Raw genomic sequence first — 27,999 nt, 5'->3', positions numbered from 1 at the left:
ATTTCTTCTTTTTTCTATCAGAGGCAATTTTGCCCACTGTCATCTTCATATTTCTTGACTCATGGTTGGCAGCAACTACAACACCAACAGCCAACTTATTCTCAGTCTCAACATTTGTAGTAGATTGAATTCAAAACAATCTGTGTTCTCATCATCTTCTTTGAATATATGGCTTCAAATTTGATATGTGGGTCCAGAGTTGTGGACCAGCTTGCAAAATTCCTTCCTATCTTTTTGTTTGGAGACAGGCTTCCCTATTTTGTTAGCAGTCTTGTAACATCAGACAAATGGATCCTAGAGATAATGGAAAAGTGTGATACAATACAGTTCCAAACACTACTTCTTACCCTTCCCATTTCAGGGAACAATCTCATGAAGTTGTTCTTCTGTCATAAGTTTACAAATTGCTTCTAATAGGAGCTGTAGAGGAAGTTCCTGACAATTTAGGGGGTCACGGTTTCATTAAAGATATATTTTTTCAGAATATATGGGAAGGTGGGGGTTCCATCCAATTTTAGATTTAAGAAAGTTGAACATGTTCATCTAGAAGTTTCCATTTTTAATATTAACTCTGGATTCCATCATACCCTCCTCACAAGCATGGATTGGTTCTCAACTCTTGATTTAAAGGATGCATATTTCTACTTGGCCAAATCATCAGAAGTACCTGATTTCATGGTGGGATAGAGACATTTTCAATACAAGTTCCTACTATTCGGGCTTTCTACAGCACAAAAGTGTATTTACAAAGTGCCTTTCTGTGGTAGTGGCACATCTCCAAAAATACGGTATTGTTTTTACCCATACTTAGACAACTGGCTGCTGAAGTCAATCTCACATGAGGATATGTTGACTCACATTCAGTTTATAACATCCCTTCTTATAGATGGACTTCTTCTAAATGTCAAGAAATCAAATCTCTGCCCAACTTAGAGAATCCTTTTTATAGGATTGGTACTGCTTAGAAGCAGGAAGGGATTTCCTTCCAGAGGAAGGAACATAGTGTGATCTATTTTGGAGATTAATCCTTATTAAACACAGACATTAATATTCTTTTTAGATCTAATGGGTCTTGTTGGAGTGAATTTATCACTCCCTTTGCTCATCTCAGAAGGAGGCCAATGCAACTTTACTTGGTTTAACATTGGTTGGCTTAAACCTAACCTGGATAATCTTCACATGCTAATCAGTGTGATGGGGTTGGGACTCACCACCGCAGCCTCCTGCTGTTCACTCTGGGAATTAGCTCAGTTTATGCAGAGCGCCCTCTGCCGGTGGTGTCAGTCTGTCTCTCGCCCTAGATTGGCATCTCAACCTGTGTTGCTCCCAGCTTGCAGCATCCTCTTCAGGACACTGCCCTCTGGCAGTGCCCACTGCTCCGGTCTCACCGCCTTCCAGGGGGTTAGGGGTTATCAACAGTCCTTCTCTTCACCCCAGCCACAATGGCCAACCACACCCCAAAGTCTAACCCCTTTTGGCAGGGGTCTGGTGCAGTCCGTGATGGCCAGTTCTAACGGCCAAGTGGAAGTGCAAGGGGGAAGGGGGGGACCCAGGCTCACCCTCTTCTCTGGTCCCGACCCAGGGACCCTTTGGTGGAAGTCTTCCTGCCTGCCCTCCTTCTCTCCCTTTGTCCGTCTCTCTCCCTGGGCGATTTCCGCTTTGGCCCCTTTGCACCGGCTGGGCCCTTTTTCTCAGGGCCTGCAGCCTGGCAGATACCGGGCGGGAGTTCCCTTCTGCTCCCCTGCCTGCTCAGCGCTGCGCTGTGCTGTGCTGTCCCTGGTGCTAGGCTCCTCACACAGGAGACAGACCTTCACCCTCTGAAGGCCTGGAGAGGCTGCCTGCTCTCTTCCTGGGCAGCCTTTATATAGGGTCTAGCCTAGCCCTGATTGGCTGGCTGTAATACTGGCCCTGATTGACTCTCTAGCAGGCCCTCCCTGATTGGCTGCCGCCTTGCGCAGCCGCTCTGGCCTGTTGTAGCCCAATCTGGCATGGGGGTGGGGCACAACCCCACCACAATCAGCATGCTACAGAACACTGTAGAATCTTTGATTTGGTGGACAAACAGAGCCAACGTTCTGAAAAGAGTTTTGTTCCCTCATCATTGGTCACAATAATCTCCAATGCATTGAACAATGGATGGGGAGCTCACCTGGGGTCTCTGTCAGTTCGGTGTCACTGGACATTGCAGGAAAATAATCTGCACATAAATGTATTGGAAGAGAGGATGATTAGCCTGGGTCTCAAATATTTCTTCTTTTTATAAATGGGAGAGTTGTGTTAGCAGTAATGAACAACACAGTAGCTATGTGTTATGTCAACAAGCAGGGACATGTTCATTCCACTCTGTTGTGTGCTGAGGTAACCAGTTTATGGGGTTGGTGCTATACAACATCTATCCAGTGGCTCTGCCTTTAGCAGGGGAAAGTAATGTGTTTGCAGATCAACTCAGCAAGGACAACTGTGAGATCCATGAATGGCGGTTGAAGGACTAGGTGATTCAAGAGATCTTCTCCAGTTGAGATCAGCTATCATGGACTTGTTTGCAACCAGGATCAACAAAAACTGTTGGGAGCAGGAAACAACAGATGGTCCATGTCAGACATTTTCCCAATGCATTGGGAAGTATGATCCCCCCTCTTTCCATTCATTCATAAGGTGGTGAGGAAGATAAGACAGATGAGGTAAGGTTGATTCTGGTTACACCAGCCTGGTCCAGAAAACAATGGTATATGAACCTGATTCAGCTGTCAGAGGAGCTGTATAAACTGTTTTCCTTGTCTCTAGACTGGTTCTCTCAGAACCATGGCTTCGTCCGGATCCGCAGTCTCTTCATCTGATGGCCTATTGAACAATCATGTTCTTTGTTGGTTCACAATGTATTGCTTAACTCTGTGAACAGTTTATGAGGAAATATAATTTGAAATGGACTAGATTTGTCTCTTGGATGCAGGGAAAAACTGAGTCATCAGTTTCTGCTTCTGTTCCTTGTCTTTTGGAATATTTGGTGTGTGTAAATTCTGAGAGGTTATCTAATGCCTCTCTAAGAGTTTACTTGGTGTTTCTCTGAGCTTATCATGTCTTGATTGATGATAAATCATTTTTTGTGTATGATAGAGTTTAAAGGTTTCTGAAGGGGTTATCTAACAAGTACTCCCCCCGTAAGAGACCAGGTTCAAGCATAGGATCTTAATTTGGTTTTATCTATGCTTATGAAGCTTCTTTTTGAACTGTTGTCAGAGTGTTTTTGATTTTATTTATCTATTAAGACAGATTTTTTTGGCTATTTCATCAGTGAGGAGTGTGAGTGAATTTCATTCATGATGGCAGACTTGTCTTTTTTACTATCTTTTCATAAAGATGACATGATTCTTAGACATGATCCTAGATTTTTACCAAAAATACTATCTGAATTTTACATTGATCAGACAATGAATTGACCAATATTCTTTCTAAAGTTATATATGTTGTTAAAGAGAAATCATACATACTTTAAATAGTATAAGGTTTCTAGCATATTATTTCATTAGAGCTACAGATTTTAGGAAGTCTGCTAGGTTATTTATTTCTCCTGCTAGGAATGATATTGGTTACCATGTATCTTCTCAAACTATTTTCAGAGGGGTAAAGCAATATATTATTGAATATTACATATATTATTGAATATTAGCAGTTCCTCTGCCTACTAGAATCAGATTTTCTTGCACTAGCACATAGCAAATTTTGCTTTTCTTAAACATGTTCCCATTGAGGAAATCTGTAAAGCTGCTACTTGGAAGTCAGCTCATATGTTTACGAAATGTTATCCTTTGAATTTGGTTTCTGCACTAGAGGCTAAGTTTAGCAAAGTTGTGTTTCAACTGTTGTTTAATTAGGACTCTATTCCAACCTCCCAGAGTTTCAACACTGCTAGCCAAACTATCTATAACAGGGGATATGCAGAACCACTCAAAGAAGAAATGAGGGTTGCTTTCTTGTAACCCGAGCTCTTCAAGATGACTCTGCATACACACTTTCTGTCCCCCTTCCCCTCTTTCTGAGAGTCCTACCTTAGTTTTCTCTGGGTCAGTGGTGTATGGAACAGAAGCACAAAAGGAGCTGTGCCCCCTTACTTATACTTGATGTCAGAGCATTTGCTGATGCTGAGGGGAGGTGCAGGAGGAGGCACGTGCTTGGAGAAGGTTCTACTGTTATGCAGCACCACTTGATGTGTTACTCATGAGTGTGTATATGCAGAGTTATCTCAAGTAACTCGAGTTACAAGTAAGTAATCTTCATTTAGGAAATGCCAGAATTTAGGTTGCCCGTTCAACCTTAATTCAGCCCCTTTTGTGTATTTGTTATGATAAAGTCTTCATTTACTATATTTTTCCACAGTACCCTTGTTTCATTAGCACTCTGGGAGTCAATCAAGGTTGTGTATGAATCAGGGCTGTTTGTCAAACCCCTGCCTCATTTATAGCAGATGTTGGAAGGTGGATAGTGAATGAGGCAGGGGACTGAAGCAAAAGAAAGTGTGATCTTGTGTTTAATACAGGTGAATGTCTCACAGGAAAACTCAGTTTTGTCTCTGCTCCTTCTACTTATGTGATGCTGGACTGAGGGAGAGAGTTTGGAAGGGACAGGGCAGGAGGAGTTGTTCTTACGGGGAATAGGTAGAAGAGCCTGTGCCCATTAAAACACATAGTGAACTAGAGCCTGTAGCCCAAGAGGATGACCATCTACTACTGCTATCACTTACGCTCTTAGCTCAAGCAGCAGAAGTCTGTGTGGTGGATCTCAAGGTTCCATCCTGCTCATGAACCATGAGAGGGGGACAATATGGTGCCATGTAATGGAATTTCTATTAGTTTCACTTGCTTTTAAAAACCTAGGAGATTACATACATACAAATTACAAAAAGAAAAGGAATACTAATGGATGTAATGATTCATCCATTCCCAGTCTCTATTCAAGCCTAAGTTAATTGTATCCAGTTTGCAAATTAATTCCAATTCAGCAGTCTCTCGTTGGAGTCTGTTTTTGAAGCTTTTTTGTTGAAGGATAGCCACTCTTAGGTCTGTAATCGAGTGACCAGAGAGATTGAAGTGTTCTCCAACTGGTTTTTGAATGTTATAATTCTTGACGTCTGATTTGTGTCCATTCATTCTTTTACATAGAGACTGTCCAGTTTGACCAATGTACATGGCAGAGGGGCATTGCTGGCACATGATGGCATATATCACATTGGTAGATGCGCAGGTGAACGAGCCTCTGATACTGTGGCTGATGTGATTAGGCCCTATGATGGTGTCATACATTACACAAAGTAAAACTATTTCCCCATGTTATTTCTCCCCCCCCACCCCCCCACCCCCCACTGTTCCTCAGATATTCTTGTTAACTGCTGGAAATAGCCTACCTTGCTTGTCATCATGAAAGGTTTTCCTCCTTTCCCCCCGCTGCTGCTGGTGATGGCTTATCTTATGTGATCACTTTCCTTACAGTGTGTATGATAAACCCATTGTTTCATGTTCTCTGTGTGTGTGTGTGTATATCAATCTCCCCTCTGTTTTTTCCACCAAATGCATCCGATGAAGTGAGCTGTAGCTCACGAAAGCTTATGCTCTAATAAATTTGTTAGTCTCTAAGGTGCCACAAGTACTCCTTTTCTTTTTGCGAATACAGACTAACACGGCTGCTACTCTGATACAAATTACAGTTCTCATGCAACCTTAATCCAGCCTCCTTGTGCATATGCATTATGATCCAGTCTTTAATTACATGATCACATGCTATTTTTTTCCACAAACCCTTGCCTCATTCAGTGCACAGGATGGACTTGCTCTGAAGATGAATCAGGGTTGTACAGTAAAGGGGGCCGTTGTCTGGAGGACCTCTGCTTCATCTGATGAAAAAGTTGGAAGGTGTGTACTGAATGAGGCAGGGGACTGCAGGAAGAGAAAGGATGGTCTCATGGTTAAGGCAATTAAATGCTGCCCTAGAGAACTGATTCCATTTCTGCCTCTTCCCCAGTGTTTGTATGTGATGCTTGGAAAATTAATTAAACTGGAATTTTCACAGGTGTTCACTAAATGTGTGTTCCTTATTTTCTAGTTTCCTAACTTGATACTTTGTGGTCTGATTTACAAGAGTACTGAGCACTCATGGCTGCAGCTGAAGTCAATGGCAGTTGTGTTTTCAGCATATAAAGTGCTATACAATGCTAAGCATCTGAAAAATATCAACTCTTTGGCATCTCAGATTGACCACTCAAAATTAGTGGATACTTTTGACTTAATCTCTCTGTGCCTCAGTTCCCCATCTGTAAAATGGGGATAATATTCCCTAACATCACAGGGTTATCATAAAAATAAGTTTACTAATCTTTGTGAAGCATTTAGATACTATTGTGATGAGTGCCATAGAAAAGTCCATGAGGAATTTAATTACTCTTTCTTCAGGGCAGGGTTTGAATATTGTGCAGTAAATAAGGTCTGGGGCTCCACATAGAACAATGGGGATTTCACTTACACCAGTATACATAAGGAGTAATATCAGTTAATTTCATGGAGTTACAACATTGTATAGGTTTCTGTAAGGGTGATGAGAATCAAGAAGCATTGTACTTCTGTACTCCATATGTAGTCAGCTCTACATGTAAGCTGTTTAGTTCATAAAATGAGAATTATCACCTTGGGATTGTATACAGTTTCAGTCTTGGTCTTCTGCATTACATTATTTTATCTTATTCTCTTTACAAGCAATGAAGTATATTAGATTAATCTTGAGTTAAGTAAAGACCACCAAAAAGCATTGTATAGTTTTTGACTATGAAAATGCAAAAAACTTTCTTGTTTCCCACTTAAAAAATAAAGATAATTTTCTCACTCTGGATAATGGTTCTAATGTTGATCCAAAAGATTCTTGATTCATTTTCGAGACAGATGACTGAAAGAGATAGATATAGATACAGATATAGATATAGATATTTAATTATTTTATTATTATGAAATGATGATTAAAGAAAGCCATAGCTACTTAGTATTATCTTACTATAATTGCCTGTTGTCCAACATTTTTGTTTTTCTGATTTAAAAATGCTAGTCCAGGTCACACAGTACATCAGAAATATCAAACCTAAAGCACAGTAGGGGAGGTGTTGTGATTATCAAGAATCCAAACATTAAAAGTCCAAGAAATTCAATTAAGTGTACACTGTAAAGAAATTCAGATCTATTAAGGTACAGAAATGATACCATACTATAAAGGTAGAGTGATGATTAATGCATATTACTTTGTAGACCCAGATTAGAACAAACTGATTTTGCAAAGACATTTGATTTTTTTTCTCTCTCATATCACTACACGGCAGAGTTAACATTGTTTGGCTGCTGTAACTGCATGTTTTCATGCCTTTAATATTTTTAGTTTTCGTTTAAATGTAACTTTGACTTTGAAATACCTTGGTGTGTAATGCTTGGTTTTGGAAGTATTACAACACCCTGTAATATTTTTACCCTTATGTTACTGATACACACTTAAGCCTTGACTCCAGTTTAATATAGTTTTCATTTTTGAATTTTCTTATTTAATTTATTTATTTATATGTGAGGGTGAGAATTGAAGATTCTGTGCACTCTCTCTTCAATTGCAGAAATGCAGTGTACAGCAGATACAAGTCGCAACAGCGTGTTTACTTGCAGCAGTACAAAAAGGGGGCATGTTCATGTGCAATTGTGGCCACAATGAGGTAGAAATCACAGTATATTGCATGGCAGTGTGTGGTATTAGAGTTTAGGCAGGCATTCAGACTGCAATATTGAGATTAGTTTTAGTGACAATGGGATTTTCCTGACCACTTCCCCAAGTTTGTCATTATTGTTTTCCTATTAGGAATCATGTTGCCGGGATTCAGTTTCACATTTTACTACAATTTTGTGTTTTTACTCTCTGTGTTCTTTAGCCTTGATAACATGGTTGCCATGTCTTGCAGCTTCCAACATTCATCCCTTTCCTTCCTTGCTGTTACTTTAGAATCCATTGTAGAATCCATTACCTTACGAATAGTTATTTAAAAATTATTATTGGTTTTATGTATTACATTACAAAATGTGTTAAAAAACTTTATTAATTTTACAAAGTGAAGCACTCAAATAAAAGGAAATGGCAGTATTAAGGTTGTTTGGGCAACTTGAATTCTGCCCCTTATACATATGCATTTTGATAGAGTCTTCAGTTGAATTATCACGTGTCTTTTTCCACAGGACATCTTTTAACATAGTTTTTGTAAGTAATTTCCTGTTAGTTTTTTGTTTTGTTTTTCTTTTATTACAAAATCTATTGTATAACTGTAACAATCAATTGAATGTGCTGACTACAGGGTTTGAACCCTGGAACCATCCTTAGCTCAGATGAAGCAAAAAGCAAGCTGCTTATATTCAGCTGGTGAGCCTTAGTCTATTCTAAGTTACCCAGGATCATTTTGGCTACCAGTAGCTCCAGGATCAGAGAAATGGAAAAGGGTGGGAGGCACCTTCCTCCTATCTCAAGCTCAGGATTTTATCCTGCAAAGTACTGAACATTCTAGCCCAACCTAGCAAAACAGTTAAAATTAGGAAGGCACTAAACACTTGGTTAGTCCCATTGACTGCAGTGGGAGAACTCAGGTTCTTAACTTTAAGCACGTGCTTACGTATTTTGTTTGATAACTCTGAAGTGTCGAGTCATTTCTGGACTCAGCCTTTGATGGCTCAGTTCAGCTCAAGATCTAGCTCCATATTTCGATGCATATACACAAGGGTGGATAATAAATGCTATACGTTCAATGTTTGCATTTGTTGACTTTCGAGCCCTTGGTTACTCAACCTAAACATTTCACTAATATAAATATGTAATGAAATGCAGTCAGTAAAAACTACTTGTATAATTTCAGACTGTTTGTCTTTGAGGAGGCATACAAAATGTATGGATTTACTACAGTGCTATTTTTTTTTCATAGTGTGGTTCAGACTTTAATATGGACCAGTAGGTCACCTATTCTAATAGGCTTCAATCTCTTTAGAAGAGTGAGTGGCTCTAAGAGAGCTTTGTTAGAAACATATGCTCATTCACTTGTCATTTCCAAAGTTCCTTGAACTTTCTGATTACAACATCTAGTCTTTGTCACAGAAAACAAGAAACTCTAAACAGCCCTTCATATCTGAGCATTGAACCAGACTCACAAGGAGCTGGAGTGAGTAAAACATTAGCTACTGTTGTTTCTTACAAGATCTCTTATGGACTGTTGTATGAGTTAGGAGATGAACTATAGAAATGCAATAAACAATGTCATGGAAATTTATCCCACTATGACCTTTTCTATCTCATATGGATTAAAACAACTTTTTTTTAATTTCAAAATGTGTTCTTACAGTCCTTCCTTATAAAGGTCAAAGGTTGTCTAGTGAAAATAAAGACCCTGTTCTTTCCGCACATACATGACTAGAATTCTTCCTTTCAGTTTATTCAGGGAGATAAATGTTCTATTCATGTTGCTTTTGATCCTTCTCAGAAAGCCTTCTTTAAAGACTGAGTCAGAGATAGATGCTATAGACCTATAGACATTTATTTTGTTACCAGCTTTTCCCATCTTTAAAATCTTTTTGGGGAAAATTCTTATCAGACCTTAGCTAATACATAATATCAGTTGTGTCTCTGATAATTTTATAGAATTCTTGAACTCATATCTGGTTTCCATTTGAACAATTTTAAATAGAATTTTAAAACATTTGTCAGACTATTATTACCTGCTATGAATTCTTTCCTTACTATGGAAAAGCATCCAGTTATCTTGTGCTGAGTACCTTACAACATCTAAAATATATCTGGCATATAGTATACATTTCTGAAAAAGAAATCAAACATACTTGCCAAAAGCAATAATTGAAACAATTTTGTGAATACAATTCAAAATGTAAAGACTTCACAAAACTGAGATTGTGATTAACTAACATCTTAACAAGACCTGTCATTTCTGTACTGCTTTAAAAATACTCTATTTCTCTATGAAGCATTAGCAGCAGTATCCACATTACAGAATTCTTTGGAATTTAAATATTTTATAGTCAATCTAGTGAAAAGATTTATATAAATCAATCAAAATATAGTTCTCATTGAAGAACACGAGTCAATAGCAGAAAAGACTCTGGCTCCCCCTCCTGTTCTGTTTGGTTTTGGGTTTTAAATTCTATTCAAGAAATTTTATAGACTCAAATAAGAACTGTTAGAGACATTATGGATCTTATGAAGATTTGGGATAGATCCATGTTACAAGAGATGCAACTCTGATGGGTTGGGAAGCATATCATAGAAAGGATCATTATTAAAAATGGCATTACCCTACCAGCTGTGCTGTAGCATTAGACCTAATTTTATTGTATGTCAAAGATGTCATTAGTCTTTATTTCCTTTATTTTATCTTAATTTTACCCTCTTTTCCATCTAGACCAAATTTGAAAGTCTGTAAAGTGGAAGACAAAAACACAACATCACAATGTTTTTCCTCTAGTGGAATCTCTATTATGCTAATAAATTTTCAAAAAAGGTTTGGCTTCCAAGATTTTACAATAGATATTAAAAGTTTCACTTCAGATTGTGAACTGTCAGATTTTTTTCTTCTGCCACTATTCCAGTCATTCTATATTGTCATACTGTTTGCATGGTGGGTTTTTTGTTTTGTTTGTTTTGTGTTTTTTCTGAAAGAGTTTAGAGAAGGAATTAGCTTTGATTCTATAATCTCAAATAGTTACTGTACAGTTTCTAACTTGATTAGTTAATGGAACTTCAGTCAGATCTTATACCTACATTACCTGGTGGTTGTGATTAGTATCTTGTTTGTATGATAGTCCCTTGGAACATTTGTGTAGTTTTTTACTAAGACTTTACCTTCCACTTTTGAAACCGTTGCCTACTTGTGACACTAACAGTCTCTCTCAGGGCAACAGATTTGAAAGGCCCAGAGGTCATCCTCTTTGCCATGCAGAATACCAACTAAAGCTCAATCTTGGAGTTCCTCCTCCAAAACAAGGGCTAAAAAGCCCTGTCCTGCCTCTTCTGATGCTCATGGTCCGCTGGACACCTTCTGCCTGGCCCCTCCCCAACACCACCCTTATCACCATAGCCCTAAGGAACCTTCATCTTGCCTTCAGAATACTCCTATCACAGAGAACTGTACAGCTGCAATATGGAGCTCAGTTAATACCATCACTTGGCACTCAAGCTGGTAGGAATCCGGAGTTCCCATTCTGCGTGAAATTCCTAAATTACATTTTTAATTTTTTTTTAGTTCCTAATTAGAATGAAAAAATCTAAATTTCCCAGGGAACAAAATTCTAAAATTTGTTTCACAGAATCTGAAATAACATTTTACTTCAACCTTATTGTTTAGACTTTTGTTACATATTATAATTAATAATATGAAAAAAATTGAAATAATTTAGCTATGTATGTATGTCATACCATGTGTATTATTATTTCATGGCATGGCATGATATCATCAAAACGTTTCAAATAATACATCATATCATATCATAAAAGTCAAAAACAATAACTAACTTACACCATGAAAGTGGAAATAATAATGTCAGAATTAAATGTTTTGATTTTATTGAAACAAAATATTTTGACCTTGTCAAAAATGATTTGTTCTGATAATTTTTCATCAAAAATATGTTCATATAGAATGTTTCGGGTTTTTTTAAAATCAGTATTTTCAGATGGAAAAATTTCTTTGGAAATATTTTGACTGGTTCTACCCTGCACTGGTCCCCTGGATCTGGTCTCCAGCTCAGCCTTTCCATAGTCTCTTTTTGACTTGGACTCCTTTGACCCACCTTGTATCTAATCTGCTAACTTCTAGTTAGTCACTGTGACATAGTGACAATACATGAAGTGGCAGAGGGGAGAGGGGGATGATACAGTATAATAATGAGGGTTCCTCAACATGTTTTTCTTTGAGGCTGTCATGGACCACCCTTCTTCCCTGCTACTTTGGAGTCTAAATCTCTGAATTCTAGCCTAGAAAAGGAATTCTGTGGCAGATGGGGCTGCAATACCTTATTTGCAGCTCCCCTGGATAAAGCGAACAAAAACATTAATTACCTGTGCACATGAGGAACATGTGTACCATAAGTGGGATCCAAACAGGCAAACATGTTGAAGAAATACAGTTAAAAGAAGTAAATGATCTTTCCCACCTATGGATTTGAAATGTGTAATCGTTGTGATGTTTTAAAAAAAAACAAAGAATAATAAATGAAAATATCTCAATTATATTTTTCTAACAGTATTCACATCGCATCACATCACAAATTGTCTACAAATAATTTTAAAAACTGTATTATTTCTTAAATTAGCTTATGAAGGTGTTCAAATATTGAAATGCATCAGTGATTCATACCCGACAATCTTGGACAACCCAAGTTATTGCAATCACCATTCCTCTAAGACAGTGTTTCTCACCCGTCCTTCATTTGCGGACCGCTAAAAAATTTCAGATGGCGGTGCAGACCCCTTTGGAAATCTTAGACATAGTCTGCAGACCACAGGTTGAAAAACACTGTTGTGTGCTAATGACAATCTTTCACAGAGTCCTTATACATAGTCTGCAGACACCTGGGGATCTGCGGACCACAGGTTGAGAACCATCGCTCTAAGGCACATTCTGTATCAACATTTGAGCATATATATTAGGAGTAGACATTGATATTCTAGATCTTGGAGCGAATAGCATAATGTTCCTCTATATATTTTAATGCTAGAATCTCAAACCATAATACCTCTGAAATGCAGATGTGAAAATTATTATATTGTATGGATATATTATATTATATATACCTATACACAATTACTTGTTGTTAAGGTGCTTTTAACATACTGTGGGTAGTATTTTTATTAGTATATTTTCACTTTATAATGTTGTGCCCGATATCGTGACCATATGCAGTATTTTTTGGGATTATTGGTTTAACTTGATGAATGTTTTATGTGTATAGTTGTAGACTCTGCATTGTATCCTGCTCCATGCGGGAGGGTTACTGCAGCTACTCCAGGAACTGAAAACGGTGAGGGGTAATTATGGCAGTTGCTGCCATAGGCGTTGGAACTAGGGGTGCGGCTGCTGGCTTGAAGTGGTTTCCATTACATACAGGATTTACAGTTTGGTTCAATGGCTCTCGGCCATGCCCCCACCTCCACTTATAAAAATTATTCGTACACCAGTCCCTAGGGTAGTTTGCATATACTGATTCAGGCTGGATCCCAGAATCCCAAGGAGACAAAGAAAGGACTTTTGATATAAAAGACTGAGTTTAATCTGGCTAAGGGGCTTTCAATTTGATGGAATAAACAGATGTGACTTTTTGTCCAAAGTGGGGACAATCTCTAGAACTGGAAGAACCAGCCAGGTTCTCCATAGGATTGATGGGTGTGTGGATGTGTGTGCTTAACTATGTGTTTAGACCCTTTCATTTGGTTTATATGTTTTCGTTTATGGGCTTTTATCTTCTTTGAAAGAACTGTATGGGACCCGTAACTGCTGATGAATATTCTTCATAGCCCCTTGAGAGAAAACAAAGGATAGGTGCTGGACTCTAGTTATATCTGCTGCAATAATCACAGGGAATTGCAGGGGGGGCTTTAGCCTAAAATCTTGGTGTGACAGCTACTGTAACCACATGCAGCATTTTGGGGGCCATACTGTATTTTATGTTTAAAACATGAAAACCTCAGTAAGCCATTACACTGAGATGGGCCAGACAGTATGAGCTGTAGAATATCGATACCCCTTTGTATTAATGCAGGTGGTGTGTATTTGTGTATTCTTGGTTCAGTGGGGTGGAATCTGGAATCACTCGGGAGTGAATCACTTGCAAATTCCCCAGCACTGGTTATGCTTTAAAAAAAAACCATAACAAAACGAATAATAATAACAAAAAAACCCCTGTGAAACTTCATCCTGTGGCAAAAGTCATTGGCTGGTGATTGCCTGTTACAGAAGGACAAAAGCTCAAACATTTATATAAAGAAATGGCTGAACTGTCCCAAGAGGTCCTGGTTCGTGATCTGAAACTTACATGAACTGACAACCAGGAAGGCAAAAAGAGTTGAGGGATTTGAAAGACTGACACCTACTTGGAAATGGCTGGTGAGCTTTTAGCAAGATTGTGGAAATTTTATTGTTTTTTTCTTTACATATGTCTTCTCTGAAATGATTTTGCCCTAAGATGTAATTTACTTTGTACAGGCTGGCGGATAACGGGTATATACTGTTGTAGCACTTGGAGAAAGGTTAGCCACAGGTATAGGATGCACACCAGACTTGCTGGAGCAATCACAATGAGATGTTGAGGGGTTACAAACCTAAACCCCTGGTCTGGAGCGGGAGAGACACAGGTGTCCAACTGAGAGAGGTGAAAGGAGGCTGGAAACCTTGAGTGGATGCCCTCCGGAAAGACCAGAGTGAGGGGTTGTCTGTCAAAGCTGCAGTTGACCCTGAAACCCTGAACTGTGTCACCTCAGAAGGAAGAGGGATGCAGGTCCCAGTGAGAGGAGACAGATAGAGGTCTGAGACCTAAAGGGGCATTCCTTGAGCAGACCACAGAGGAGGTCAGATGTGCAGTTACCAGGAACTGAGACAAATGTGATTTTAATATTTTATTAAATGTATTGTATAGTCCATGGATAGAAATGCAGTATGACTAGTGAGAAGGCTGCCTTTACTGCCATGTGTCAGTTTTCTTCGGTTATCACTCGATGTAATATGCCTACATTGAAAACAGAATTATACAATTAAACTATATACATATTAAAATAAATGAGTACTGAATCCATGGGCTCGAACAGGCCATTTTAATGGTGCTCTAGAGCTATTCTGTGGTCAAATGCTGCTGGGGTGTTGGTGGTGTTATCTGATCGTACAAAGCCCACTAAAGAACACTTCATCCCCAGCCATCTCTATGTGCTCCCATACGCTTACTTTATGCTTCTTCCAGTTGGAATATTTTGTTAAGCTCCTCCACTTCTGGCTGAACAAAGTTGTTGTTATTTGTAGCTGGCCAGTCCCTGCTTACTACATCTACATTCTCCGGACTCTGGCTCTTCCTATTGCTCCATAGATTCATAGATACTAAGGTCAGAAGGGACCATTCTGATCATCTAGTCTGACCTCCTGCACAGTGCAGGCCACAGAATCTCACCCACCCACTCCTACGAAAAACCTCACCTACGTCTGAGCTATTGAAGTCCTCAAATCGTGGTTTAAAGACTTCAAGGAGCAGAGAAGCCTCCCTCAAGTGACCCGTGCCCCATGCTACAGAGTCTCACATGCTACAGAGGAAGGCGAAAAACCTCCAGGGCCTCTCCAATCTGCCCTGGAGGAAAATTCCTTCCTGACCCCAAATATGGCGATCAGCTAAACCTTGAGCATATGGGCAAGATTCACCAGCCAGATACTACAGAAAATTCTTTCCTGGGTAACTCAGATCCCATCCATCTAGGTTTCAGAGTAGCAGCCGTGTTAGTCTGTATTCTCAAAAAGAAAAGGAGTACTTGTGGCACCTTAGAGACTAACAAATTTATTAGAGCATAAGCTTTCGTGAGCTACAGCTCACTTCATCGGATATCCCATCTCAGGGGATTAGTCCTATTTACCCTGAATATTTAAAGATCAATTACTTACCAAAAGCACATTATCCCATCATACCATCTTCTCCATAAACTTATCGAGTAGAATCTTAAAACCAGATAGATCTTTTGCCTCCACTGCTTCCCTTGGAAGGCTATTCCAAAACTTCACTCCTCTGATGGATAGAAACCTTCGTCTAATTTCAAGTCTAAACTTCCTGGTGGCCAGTTTATACCCATTTGTTCTTGTGTCCACATTGGTGCTGAGCTGAAATAATTCCTCTCCCTCTCCTGTATTTATCCCTCTGATATATTTATAGAGAGCAATCATATCTCCCCTCAACCTTCTTTTAGTTAGGCTAAACAAGCCAAGCTCCTTAAGTCTTCTTTCATAAGACAAGTTTTCCATTCCTCGGATCATCCTAGTAGCCCTTCTCTGTACCTGCTCCAGTTTGAATTCATCCTTTTTAAACATGGGAGACCAGAACTGCACACAGTATTCTAGGTGAGGTCTCACCAGTGCCTTGTATAATGGTACTAAAACCTCCTTATCCCTACTGGAAATGCCTCTCCTGATGCATCCCAAAACCGCATTAGCTTTTTTCACAGCCATATCACATTGTCAGCTCATAGTCATCCTATGATCAACCAATACTCCAAGATCCTTCTCCTCTTCCGTTACTTCTAATTGATGCATCCCCAACTTATAACTAAAATTCTTGTTATTAATCCCTAAATGCATAACCTTACACTTCTCACTATTAAATTTCATCCTATTACTATTACTCCAGTTTACAAGGTCATCCAGATCCTCCTGTATAATATCCCGATCCTTCTCTGAATTGGCAATACCTCCCAGCTTTGTATCATCTGCAAATTATATTAGCACACTCCCACTTTTTGTGCCAAGGTCAGTAATAAAATGATTAAATAAGATTGGTCCCAAAACCGATCCCTGAGTAACTCCACTGGTAAACTCCCTCCAACCTGACAGGTTTCAGAGTAGCAGCCGTGTTAGTCTGTAATCGCAAAAAGAAAAGGAGTACTTGTGGCACCTTAGAGACTAACAAATTTATTAGAGCATAAGCTTTCGTGAGCTACAGCTCACTTTTGTTAGTCTCTAAGGTGCCACAAGTACTCCTTTTCTTTTTCCAACCTGACAGTTCGCCTTTCAGTAGGACCCATTGTAGTCTCCCCTTTAACCAATTCCTTATCCACCTTTTGATGTTCATATTGATCCCCATCTTCTCCAATTTAATTAATAATTCCCCATGTGGCACGGTATTAAATGCCTTACTGAAATCTAGGTAAATTAGATCCACTGCATTTCCTTTATCTAAAAAATCTGTTACTTTTTCAAAAAAGGAGATTAGGTTGGTTTGGCACGATCTGCCTTTTGTAAAACCATGTTGTATTTTGTCCCATTTACCATTGACTTCAATGTCCTTAAGTCAACTCCATACACCCCAACCCCTTAACTGCTTCTCCCTTCTCCTATGACTGCTCCATTACTCCCCAATGGACTTTCATCTGCCATTCCCGAATTGTTAAAAAAAAATCTAAAACAAAATGCTTAATTCTAATGCAGCTTTCTAGAGATATTGATTTATGGAATCTGCATATAAATAAAGCTACCTTCTCCCTTTTGATTATTCAGATTTGTTATCATGACTTTTGTAATGTGTATGGTTCAAAAATGGATCTTCATATGCTCCATGTCTCACATCTGTTATTTTTGGGTACTTTTCAAGATATACCTTTTCCCCTTATGTGTTAATATCCACAGTTTCATTGACAGCTGGACACCCAGTACTTGCCTTAGGAACTAAAGAATTTACAATATGAGCTACAATGAAAGGATAACCAGTGCATAACATGGCCAAAATAATAATAACTGTAATAATAATAATTAATAATAAATTAAGTAGGTTTGAATTTGTTTATTAAAGATAAAGAAAGAGGCATAAAATATTGTTGAACACATTCACCTGAATCTTGATTTGATGCATTTTAATTTAGGTCAAAAATTATTAAACAACCAAGGAAGAAGAGATGACATTAAGATATCACAGTGAGAGTTTCTTTTTAATGTAGATAACTATTTTTATCTCAAGTGTGTCATTTATCCTGGTCTGTGTATTCTTTTTTCCAGTGGAAAAACACTTCAAGAGCACTTTGTCGTGAGCTGTCCCTGTCACTTTTTTCATACTGCAGTACAGTCTGTTTTATACTTTCCTGTACCAAAAATGATAAATTTTCATAATGTAACATCATCTCTGAATTCAGTAAAAATCATCAAGGAGTGGAAGATGGGAGGGTTCAGCAAGGAAGGCTACCTTATTGAGGTCAGAACATGTAGGGACAAAGTGAGAAAGGCCAAAAGCCATGTAGAGTTGGACCTTGCAAAGGGAATTAAAACCAATAGTAAAAGGTTCTATAGCCATATAAATAAGAAGAAAACAAAGAAAGAAGAAGTAAGGCTGCTAAACACTGAGGATGGAGTGGAGGTTAAGGATAATGTAGGCATGGCCCAATATCTAAACAAATACTTTAGCCTCATTAAAGACTGAGGCAATGAGGAACTTACGGATAATGGTAGGATGACAAATGGGAATGAGGATATGGAGATAGTTATTACCACATCTGAGGTAGAAACCAAACTCAAACAGCTTAATGGGACTAAATCGGGGAGCCCAGATAATCTTCATCCAAGAATATTTAAGGAACGGGCACATGAAATTGCAAGGCCATTAGCAAGATTTTTTAATGAATCTGTAAACTCAGAGGTTGTACCAAATGACTGGAGAATTACACAGTTCCTATTTTTAAGAAAGGGAAAAAAGTGATCTGGGTAACTACAGGCTTGTTAGTTTGACATCTGTAGTATGCAAGGTCTTGGAAAAAAATTTGAAGGAGAAAGTAGTTAAGGACATTGAGATCAATGGTAATTGGGACAAAATACAACGTGGTTTTACAAAGGGTAGATCATGCCAAACCCACCTGATCTCCTTCTCTGAGAAGGTAACAGCTTTTTAGACAAAGGAAACACAGTGGATCTAATTTACCTCAATTTCAGTAAGGCATTTGATACAGTTCCACATGGGGAATTATTGGAATTATATAGCTAAATTGGAAAAGATGGGGATCAATATAAAAATTGAAAGGTGGATAAGGAACTGATTAAAGGAGAGACTACAATGGGTCATACTGAAAGGTGAACTGTCAAGCTGGAAGGAGGTTACTAGTGGAGTTTCTCAGGAATCGGTTTTTGGACCAATCTTATTTAATCTTTTTATTACTGACCTTGGCACAAAAAGTGGGAATGTGCTAATAAAGTTTGCGGATGACACGAAGCTGGGAGGTATTGCCAATACAGAGAGGGACTGGGATATTATATAGGAAGATCTGGATGACCTTGTAAACTGGAGTAATAGTAATAGGATGAAATTTAATAGTTAAAAGTGCAAGGTCATGAAATTAGGGATTAATAACAAGAATTTTTGTTATAAACTGGGGACACATCACTTGGAAGTAACAGAGGAGGAGAAGGACCTCAGAGTATTGGTTGATCACAGAATGACTATGAGCCACCAATGTGATATGGCTGTGAAAAAAGCTAATGCTGTTTTGGGATGCATCGGGTGAGGTATTTCCAGTAGAGATCAGGAGGTGTTAATACCATTATATAAGGGACTGTTAAGACCTCATCTGGAATACTGTGTGCAGTTCTGGTCTCCCATGTTTAAAAAGGATGAATTCAAACTAGAACAGGTACAGAGAAGGGCTACTAGGATGATCTGAGGAATGGAAAACTTGTCTTATGAAAGGAGACTCAAGAAGCTTGGCTTGTTTAGCCTAACTAAAAGAAGGTTGAGGGGAGATATGATTTCTCTCTATAAATATATAAAAGGAATAAATACCAGGGAGGGAGAGGAATTATTTCAGCTCAGCACCAATGTGGACACAAGAGCAAATGGATATAAAACTGGCCATCAGGAAGTTTAGACTTGTAATTAGATGAAGGTTTCTGGAACAGCCTTCCAAGGGAGCAGTGGAGGCAAAAGATATATCTGTCTTCAGGACTAAGCTTGATAAGTTTATGGAGGGGATGGTATGATGGGATAGCCTAATTTTGGCAATTAATTGATCTTTGTCTATAAGTGATAAATAGGCCCAATGGCCTGTGATGGAATGCTAGATAGGGTGGGATCTGAGTTACTACAGAGAATTCTTTCCTGGGTATCTGGCTGGTGAGCCTTGTCCACATGCTCAGGATTTAGCTGATCACCATATTTGGGGTCAGGAAGGAATTTTCCTCCAGGGCAGAATGGCAGAGGCCCTGGGGGTTTTTTGACTTCCTCTGCAGCATGGGGCACGGGTTACTTGCTCGAGGATTCTCTGCACCTTGAAGTCTTTAAACCATGATTTGAGGACTTCAGTAGCTCAGACATAGGTCAGGGGTTTGTTACAGGAGTGGGTGGGTAAGATTCTGTGGCCTGTGTTGTGCAGGAGGTCAGACTAGATGATCATAATCGTCCCTTCTGACCTTAAAGTCTATGATTCTGTGATCTACAATCTGTAATCAGATAATGGTTTATTCTGGCCAGGACAATGTCCTGATGTCTTTATATTCATTTGATCACCTAATCTATTCCCATTCCATTACAGAATATAGCCCACAGATAAAGATCTGTATTAAGCCTAAAATCCTGCATGTGACTTTATTTAGGTGGACTGATGAGCTCACACAGAACTCCACTGGAAATAAAAGGGCTCTATGGGGGTGCAGCGGACCGCCTGCAGGAATGAGGTTTTAGATAATAAACAGATAAAAGAGAGACAAGACATTATGTGGTATCCTGATCCTAAGCTTCAGTTAACGGGGAGCTTTATTTTTTTATGAAAGCTCGTATGCTGCAGAAACTACAGATAGACTCTAGTGATGGATAAAACATGCTCACTTATATTTTATACTAAGTTGGTATGCATGAATTATAAGAGTTTTTTATAAACAAATTAAACCCAAATATTTACATAATAGAAATGAGAGGTTTCAAGCCCAGAAAGAACCATTATAAGCATCTTTATGTTTGTGGCTAACACGGGACAAAGAACATTACCCAGCAATCTCCATATAAAACCATTACTTCAGTTTGAGTTGTAACATATCCTTTGGAAAGATATCAAGTCTTGATCGAAAGATCTCAGGTGAAGGAGAATCCACCGCATCCCCAATAAGCTATTCCAATGGTTAATTACCCTTACTGTTAAACATTTGTGCCTTATTTCTGGTCTGAATTTATCTAGCTTCTGCTTCCAACCATTGGATTTTATTATCCTTTTTTTCTGCTAGATTATAGAGCCTTCTACTATAGAAATATTTTCCCAATGTAGGTGCTTGTACAGCATGAGTTGTGGAGGGCTTTTGAAACATCCCAGGAGACTCAGTAAATTAAATAAATAAATAACCTCTAAGCTTCTTTGGTTACCAAAAAAACCCAAGAAACAACCCAAAACACCACCTATTAACGGGGGGAGGAGAAGGGAGGTGAAAGTAACAGTCTCTGTATAGATCCATAACAAATGGGAAAATGAGGGAGCTGATAGAAATGAATACAAATCAGCAGTTAGGAAAAGCAATTTATACGGGAAGCTTAAATTGTCAATTAAAAATCTGTTGCCAATAAGGTTAAAGACAATAAGAAAGAATTCTTAAATATATCTGAAACTAATAAGCCTTGCAATGGTGTAGATCTGATACTAGGTAAGGATGGTAAAACTGTTAATCATGATGTAGAAAAGGCAGAAATGTTCAATAAATATTTGTTCTGTATTAGAGAACTAATTGTTCTATCAAAATGCTTGCAGTTGGCTGTCAAGGGAGAGGGATCTCAATTTTCAGACACATGATTAGCCTGAGCCTTCAGGAGAACCACTGTTGAAGATGAGTGGAGAAACAAGAAAAGGGTGTGTGTGGGGGGGACAGGAATGATTGGGGAAGAGAGGGTACTTTGGAAATGGAGAAGCAAAGAGAGAACAATGAGTGGGTTGAGGAGGAAGCTAGAAAAGGAAGATTCAAGAATGGAGGGAGACAGGAGAAGACAGAATGTATGGGAAGGGATTTAAGACCATAGGGGACAAGAGGAGGTGTTAGTTAACAGAGGAAACATGATAGGTGAAATAGAAGAAAAAATCTAATGGAGATTAAAAGAGGGAGGAAAAAAATGGTGTGAGAGAAGTAAAGGAGAGAAAACGAAATAGGAAATATGTGGAAGGAAGAACCAGCAAGAAAACATGATTTATGGTTAGTAAAACATATATTTTAAAAAGTATTCATAGTCTGTTTTATTGTAAATGACCAATGAGGAATACAAACTTATAGAAATTTATTGTAATTTTGTGTAAATATGGCCTGCTGGCTTCAACCAAGTTGTCAGTCTGGCTGTCAGTTTTGTAAAGATTGTGCAACTAGGGATTAAATAAAATGAATCAATGGGGATTTCCCAGAAGGTTGCTTTGGAGCTACCCTTCTTCTGCTGCGACACTACAACAGTTAGGTCAACTGAGGCACTTGAGCTAACCACTCTTCCACTGAAATAGGAGGGACTGCTGGGGTACATTTTCAGTAAGGAATCTTTGTCTCTGAAATGCACTCATGATCTGACAGCGCTTAATTCCTTTGATTTTTAGGGAACTCTGGAAGATCTATCTCATGTCCAAAGATTTTCCTAAGTATTATAAGAATGACAGAGGAATTGAAAATATTACACATCAGAGGCAGGAAGTGTTTTGTTATAAAGCAATCATTCTATAAGATTTTATTATTATTGTTACATACTTTTCATATATACATTATTCTATAAGTGACTAGCGCAAAGCACAGATGCATTTTTTCTGAAATATTTGTATTTTCACATATTTGTGAATATTTGTTTTTCCATTTAATCCATATAGCAGCATTAAAAGTTTAAAATCCATAATTGTTCACTCAAAGAAAATAATGTAATTTGGGGTTAGTTCTTCAGCTAGAATTTAATCTAGTAGAGTTTCTGAGCGATAAGGAAAATAAAATTATCTTAATTCATATTTGCTGCATTGTTTATATTCTCCACTGGTGTCTGTGTTGTCAAATAAGCAGTGCCCCATATCTTTCTATTATTTTTTTTTAGAAAAGTCATCATCTGGAATGAGATGAAAACAAATAGAAACTATATCTGTGGGAATAATATTTCCACTTGTTCAAAATCTTTGAAAATATACTGTAAAGTGAACCACAATCCATATTTTAAATAACTCTAAGTTTTGAACAGTGGAATGTAATTTAGTAATATTCTGTTGCATTTACATGACCTATTTCATCTGGGAATCTCAAAACACTTTACAAACATTCATTAACTTGCCTGCATCTCCCTGAATATAAATGAGATGGAGCACCTGACAGGATGGTCTCAGGGAGCAGTCTTCAATTTTGAGACTTATTCCCCACCTTGGTTAGCCAGAATTCAGATTTGTTAGCCTTCCAGGCATGCTGCAGAATCTATTTTTTTCTGCTTTTTGATAAGGCAGTTGAGGAAGATGTGAGCTGTGGTAGATGTTTTTATGCTGTGGTTTTTATTTTATGCAAAAGGCATGCAAAGCACCATGCAAAGCAAAGCTGTAATTGCATTTTAAAATGTTTGAAGTAATAAATAAATGATAAGTAAAACCTCACAACACCCTTATACATTACTGTAGATAAGTAGTATTATTCCTGCTTTATGGTATTGGTAAACTGAGGTACAGGGTGATAAGTGATTTGTCCAAAGACACACAGTGAGTCAGTGCAGAGCTTGTGTTAATCCCCTACTCAGAGCACCAGACAACACTCCCTCTCTCATTCTTTATTCAAATATTATGTTCTAACTTCTAACTGAGGTCTCCCAATTAGCTTTGCTTTCCTTAATGTCTACTAATATTCTCTGCCTTGGTCTCCTTTCCCTCAGTTATTATTAAAATACAGGTTGGATGAGTAAGTAAATAAATCTATATTTGATTGCCATCTAAATATTTTTATTATGTATTTCTGTACTTCAGGTAATTGTCAAGTCTGGACCAGGCACTTTTCTCAGCCTGGCTGTATATAATGACTATATCTTTTGGTCAGACTGGGTGAGACGAGCTATTCTTCGCTCCAATAAATATACAGGAGGAGATACAAAAGTTCTTCGATCTGATATACCACATCAGCCAATGGGCATCATTGCTGTTGCCAATGATACTAACAGTTGTAAGTTACAACACAAAATATAATGGGCTCTTAATTATATGTAGTTGCTTTCAGAAATTTAGATTAGCTTTTGTCAAATTATGTGTTATGGCATTTCATAACCTCTTCTTTTCACTATATGGAATATTAACTAAAAGATAGAGAACACACCTTTTCCAAAGAAATTAAATTTTCTTGGAATACTGTGTATATTTTTTGGATTTAGCATTCAGAATGGAAAAGTACTTAGTAGATTCTTTGCAAATATTTGTTGTTTCCAGTTGTTTCATTTAATTGTTTTACACCTGTGCTAAAAGTAGCTCCATCTTATTTAATACAGTAACCTCTCTGGCATCATGGCATTCCTACCTAACTGGTATATACAGAGACTTTTATTAGAAATCTGTCAATGTATCAGTGACCCATAACACATTTACCCAGGAGACTGAAGTGCACTGAAGTCTGATCTTTCAACTAATACTAAGCATTGAAGCAGATATCACGAAGTTAATAGAAGATGGCCTGTTTTTATTAACTTGATAATACAAAAGTTCTTTATTTTTCAGGTGAACTGTCTCCCTGTGCACAAATGAACGGAGGCTGTCATGACTTATGCCTTCTGACTCCTGATGGTCGAGTGAACTGTTCATGTAGGGGGGATCGAATGCTGATAGATGACAACAGATGTGTGAGTAAGTAATATTAGTCATGTAGTGATCCCCCCATGGTGTGGTCCCATCAGATCTCACAAACAAAATTGGTTTGGGCCAACCTATTACGTGGAATTGAGACCTCTACAGTTTATATTTATTAGGAAGTAACATTAGTCCTTCAATAAGTGTCTTTCTTCTCCCAGTCTTATGCAATGACCCAGAATGATTTTAGAGTGAACTGTGCTAATGGAGATGACATCTTTTGAATGTACAACTAAAGTTTTGACATTTCTATCCAATAAAGATCTGATGCAACCCTTTGTAAGAGTAAGGATGTTAACCTTAGTGTCCTGGCCAAATTCCAACTTGACTAATTATAGTCTATTTCAATTCCCTGATTTTTTTTTGTCAGTTTGGTACAGTATTCTTCACTTCCTGTCCTAAAATGTGTAGCGTTGTTATAATTTGTTAAACAGCTGTCAGATTCCAACATGCAAGGTTGTTGCTTAAATTATTCCTTTTATATAGTTGTATATAAATTTGTATATAAATTTGTACTGTGTTTGGGACCCTTTAATTGAAAGGTGTTATAAATCAGTTATTCCAAAGCCATTGTCCACAGACATCTTTCTAGTTCTCTACTGGACACCCTGTGACACAAAATAGTGTGAGGAAGAGGATAGAGAGCTAAATTTTTTATAAAGTAGTTGAAGATTCACTGGAGATCCATTGTGGCTATTATTGGCCATCTTGTACCTAGTGCTGAATTGGTGTGAATGTGAGGAGAAGTAGTGACTAGTGATCTGAAAGGATGCAGCATGTGCACCCTTTGCATTAATCTGGTTCTGATGTTTGATTTTGAGGGTGGATAGTATAATTGTCTTGCCCTTACCCCTCGCACCTACCTAATGTTCTTGATCTTGTGCAGGCTGGGAGAGGGGACATCTTGGGTCCCTGCTTCGGGGACCAGTCTCATTCAGAATGTGGAGTATTGACATGCCTCTGCCCCCTCTTCCACCCAACCCCATCAGCAAGCAAGGCTGGCCTGATTTGGAGTGAAGTACATGCCACTCCTTATGTCTGAATTAGCCAGAAATCCTCCAACTCGTCCCACTGTAATTCGATTCCTTTGTCATGGTTACCGGGTTAGCAGCCCCTCTCAAGTCTCTCTGAATGCACCCCCTCAGGTATTAGGCCTTGAGCCTTTGACCACACAGCTCTCTTAAAATGAAGTATTACTGAATCTTAACTATAGGACTGCAGTACATCATTAAAGAAAAAAATAAATAAAAACTGTAAAACAGTCCATGTTCACGTCTATCTTTCCTAAGGCTAATCATCCCATGAAGTTTAGGAAGGCCCAACTGCTTCAGGGTCTCTCCACTGACCTGTATCTGTATCAGCCTGTTCCTCATGAGAACAGCCCCTGACAACTTCCCATCTTTTCTCTAGAGAGCTACTTTAACTGTTAGTGTACTTTTGATCTTTAGACTCCCAGCCTTGGCATAACAACTAGCCAGAGCCTGGAGTTAGCTTACCATCTAATAGCTCAGGTGTTGTGCTTTAATGACTTGATCTGTTTAACAGGAGGTATTTTATCTGGATCAACTGTGTTGTCTTTTTGTTAACAGCCTGTTATTAAAATAAGGCAATATATGCATACAGTAAACATTCCAGTAACCCAATATAGCCATACAGTAGCTATCTCAATAACCAGTGTGACCAAGCTCTGTCCTTGCCTCCGTGGTTCCCGCGTTTCCTGGCGAATTTTGCTAGCCTCAGAGCCTCATTGTGACCCTCCATGTAATCCTTCTTTCTCTAGAGACAAGGGTCACAGTCTACTGAGCCATTTTCATCATAAGCCAGCGAGGGAGGAGAGGAGAAGTTATCCTTCCTTACACAGTCTCTGTTGTCTCCCAGTTTCAGTGATTAATCAGGGGCAAAGGTGGGGGGGAGGGAGCGTAGGCCCACCCTGTACTCCGGGCTCCAGTCCAGGGACCCTAATAGTATCAGCTATGGTAGCTGACCTTTTAGAAACATGACATGTACAATTCCCTGGGCTACTTCCCCCACAGCAGCCCTCACTTCCTCAAGCTCCACTTCACCCTTACCTCAGGGCCTCCTTCCTTGTACCTGATATGGTGTGTACTACTCAGCCTCTCCAACAGCACAACTTCTGCCCACAGCTCCTGACATGCACTCCCACCTGATTAACTGGGAGGCTGTTAACTAGTTTCAGCCAGCCCCTGATTGGCTTCAGGTGTTCCAATGCCATTTCACTTATCCTGGTACCAGGGATTTGTTTAGCCTGGAGCTAATATATCTATCTCCCACTACTCTTCCATAGCCGTCTGGCCTTGCCCCATCACACCAGTCACATACAGTATTAACAAAAAGAAAAGGAGTACTTGTGGCACCTTAGAGACTAACAAATTTATTAGAGCATAAGCTTTCGTGAGCTACAGCTCACTTCATCAAAGCTTATGCTCTAATAAATTTGTTAGTCTCTAAGGTGCCACAAGTACTCCTTTTCTTTTTGAGAATACAGACTAACACGGCTGCTACTCTGAAACCTGTGATACAGTATTAATAAATTCTTGCAGATCAGCTCTACATCTTCCGCATCCTTTTCCCCCACACCCAGCACATGCACATGATACACTGTGGTTTAAAGCTGGTCCTTTATAAAATAACATAAGTTATGTTTGTATTTAAATATATAGTAGGATGGAAATTAAAACTTTTCTTTCATAACAGGGTAGATACAGTTGATCTAAAGTCAAGTAATGCACTGTTAATGTGCATTAGATTTGGAGGCCTTTCTGCAAAATCACTTCTAACTGGCTATATAATTGAGATATAATGAGTTTTACAGATGATTTATAGTGGTAACAAAGATTAAACCTGTAACACTGTTACTGAGCAGCAGATTTTAGTCTAGCTGTGAAATCAATGCCAGTAGTGATCAATTGAGATTGTATTTGCAGTATTTCCTGAAAATGTTAATTAAGACTTCAGTAACTATGTAAAGAAGCACGTGTCCTGTGTAGCCCTAAAAGTACTGGTAATGACTTATGGTTCAGAACTGAGAGAGAGAGAGAATGGGTCATACAGCTGGTTTGCAATAAATTCCCCAATATAATTAAGTTTGGAGCATGGCATGGCATTTATATGTCCCAAAATCATTAAAATCCTTAATTGGCACAGCTTCAATGTATACCTTGTGCCTCCTCATGCAAGGTCCTCATGTTATGTGAAAAATAAGCAATCTTAACTTTAGGTTTACAAAAATACTGTAGTGTCATTATCTGAGTCGCTATGTTTCAATCTAGAAAACTGTTAACTGCTGGTCACCCTATATCAGAAAATGTATTGCAGAATTAGAGGGGGTTCAGAGAACGGTGATGAGAAAGATTACTGGAAAATCTCTCATATGAAGACAGACTGAAAATATTGGGATTG

At 38.5% G+C, this 27,999-nt stretch overlaps 1 protein-coding gene across 1 annotated transcript in view; it reads left to right on the top strand.

The window, feature by feature from the left end:
* Window positions 1-27,999, top strand: part of LRP1B (LDL receptor related protein 1B) — a 1,336,604-nt gene that overhangs the window by 1,010,339 nt on the left and 298,266 nt on the right. Inside the window, exons 44-45 of the mRNA XM_043505072.1 lie at window positions 23,713-23,905; window positions 24,451-24,576. Coding sequence (XP_043361007.1) covers window positions 23,713-23,905; window positions 24,451-24,576 — 319 coding nt within the window. The remainder of the gene's footprint in view (window positions 1-23,712; window positions 23,906-24,450; window positions 24,577-27,999) is intronic.

The sequence above is a fragment of the Dermochelys coriacea genome, chromosome 11 (genome assembly GCF_009764565.3).
Source record: "Dermochelys coriacea isolate rDerCor1 chromosome 11, rDerCor1.pri.v4, whole genome shotgun sequence".
NCBI lineage: Eukaryota > Metazoa > Chordata > Testudines > Dermochelyidae > Dermochelys > Dermochelys coriacea.
This window is presented reverse-complemented; position numbering and strand designations above follow the sequence as displayed.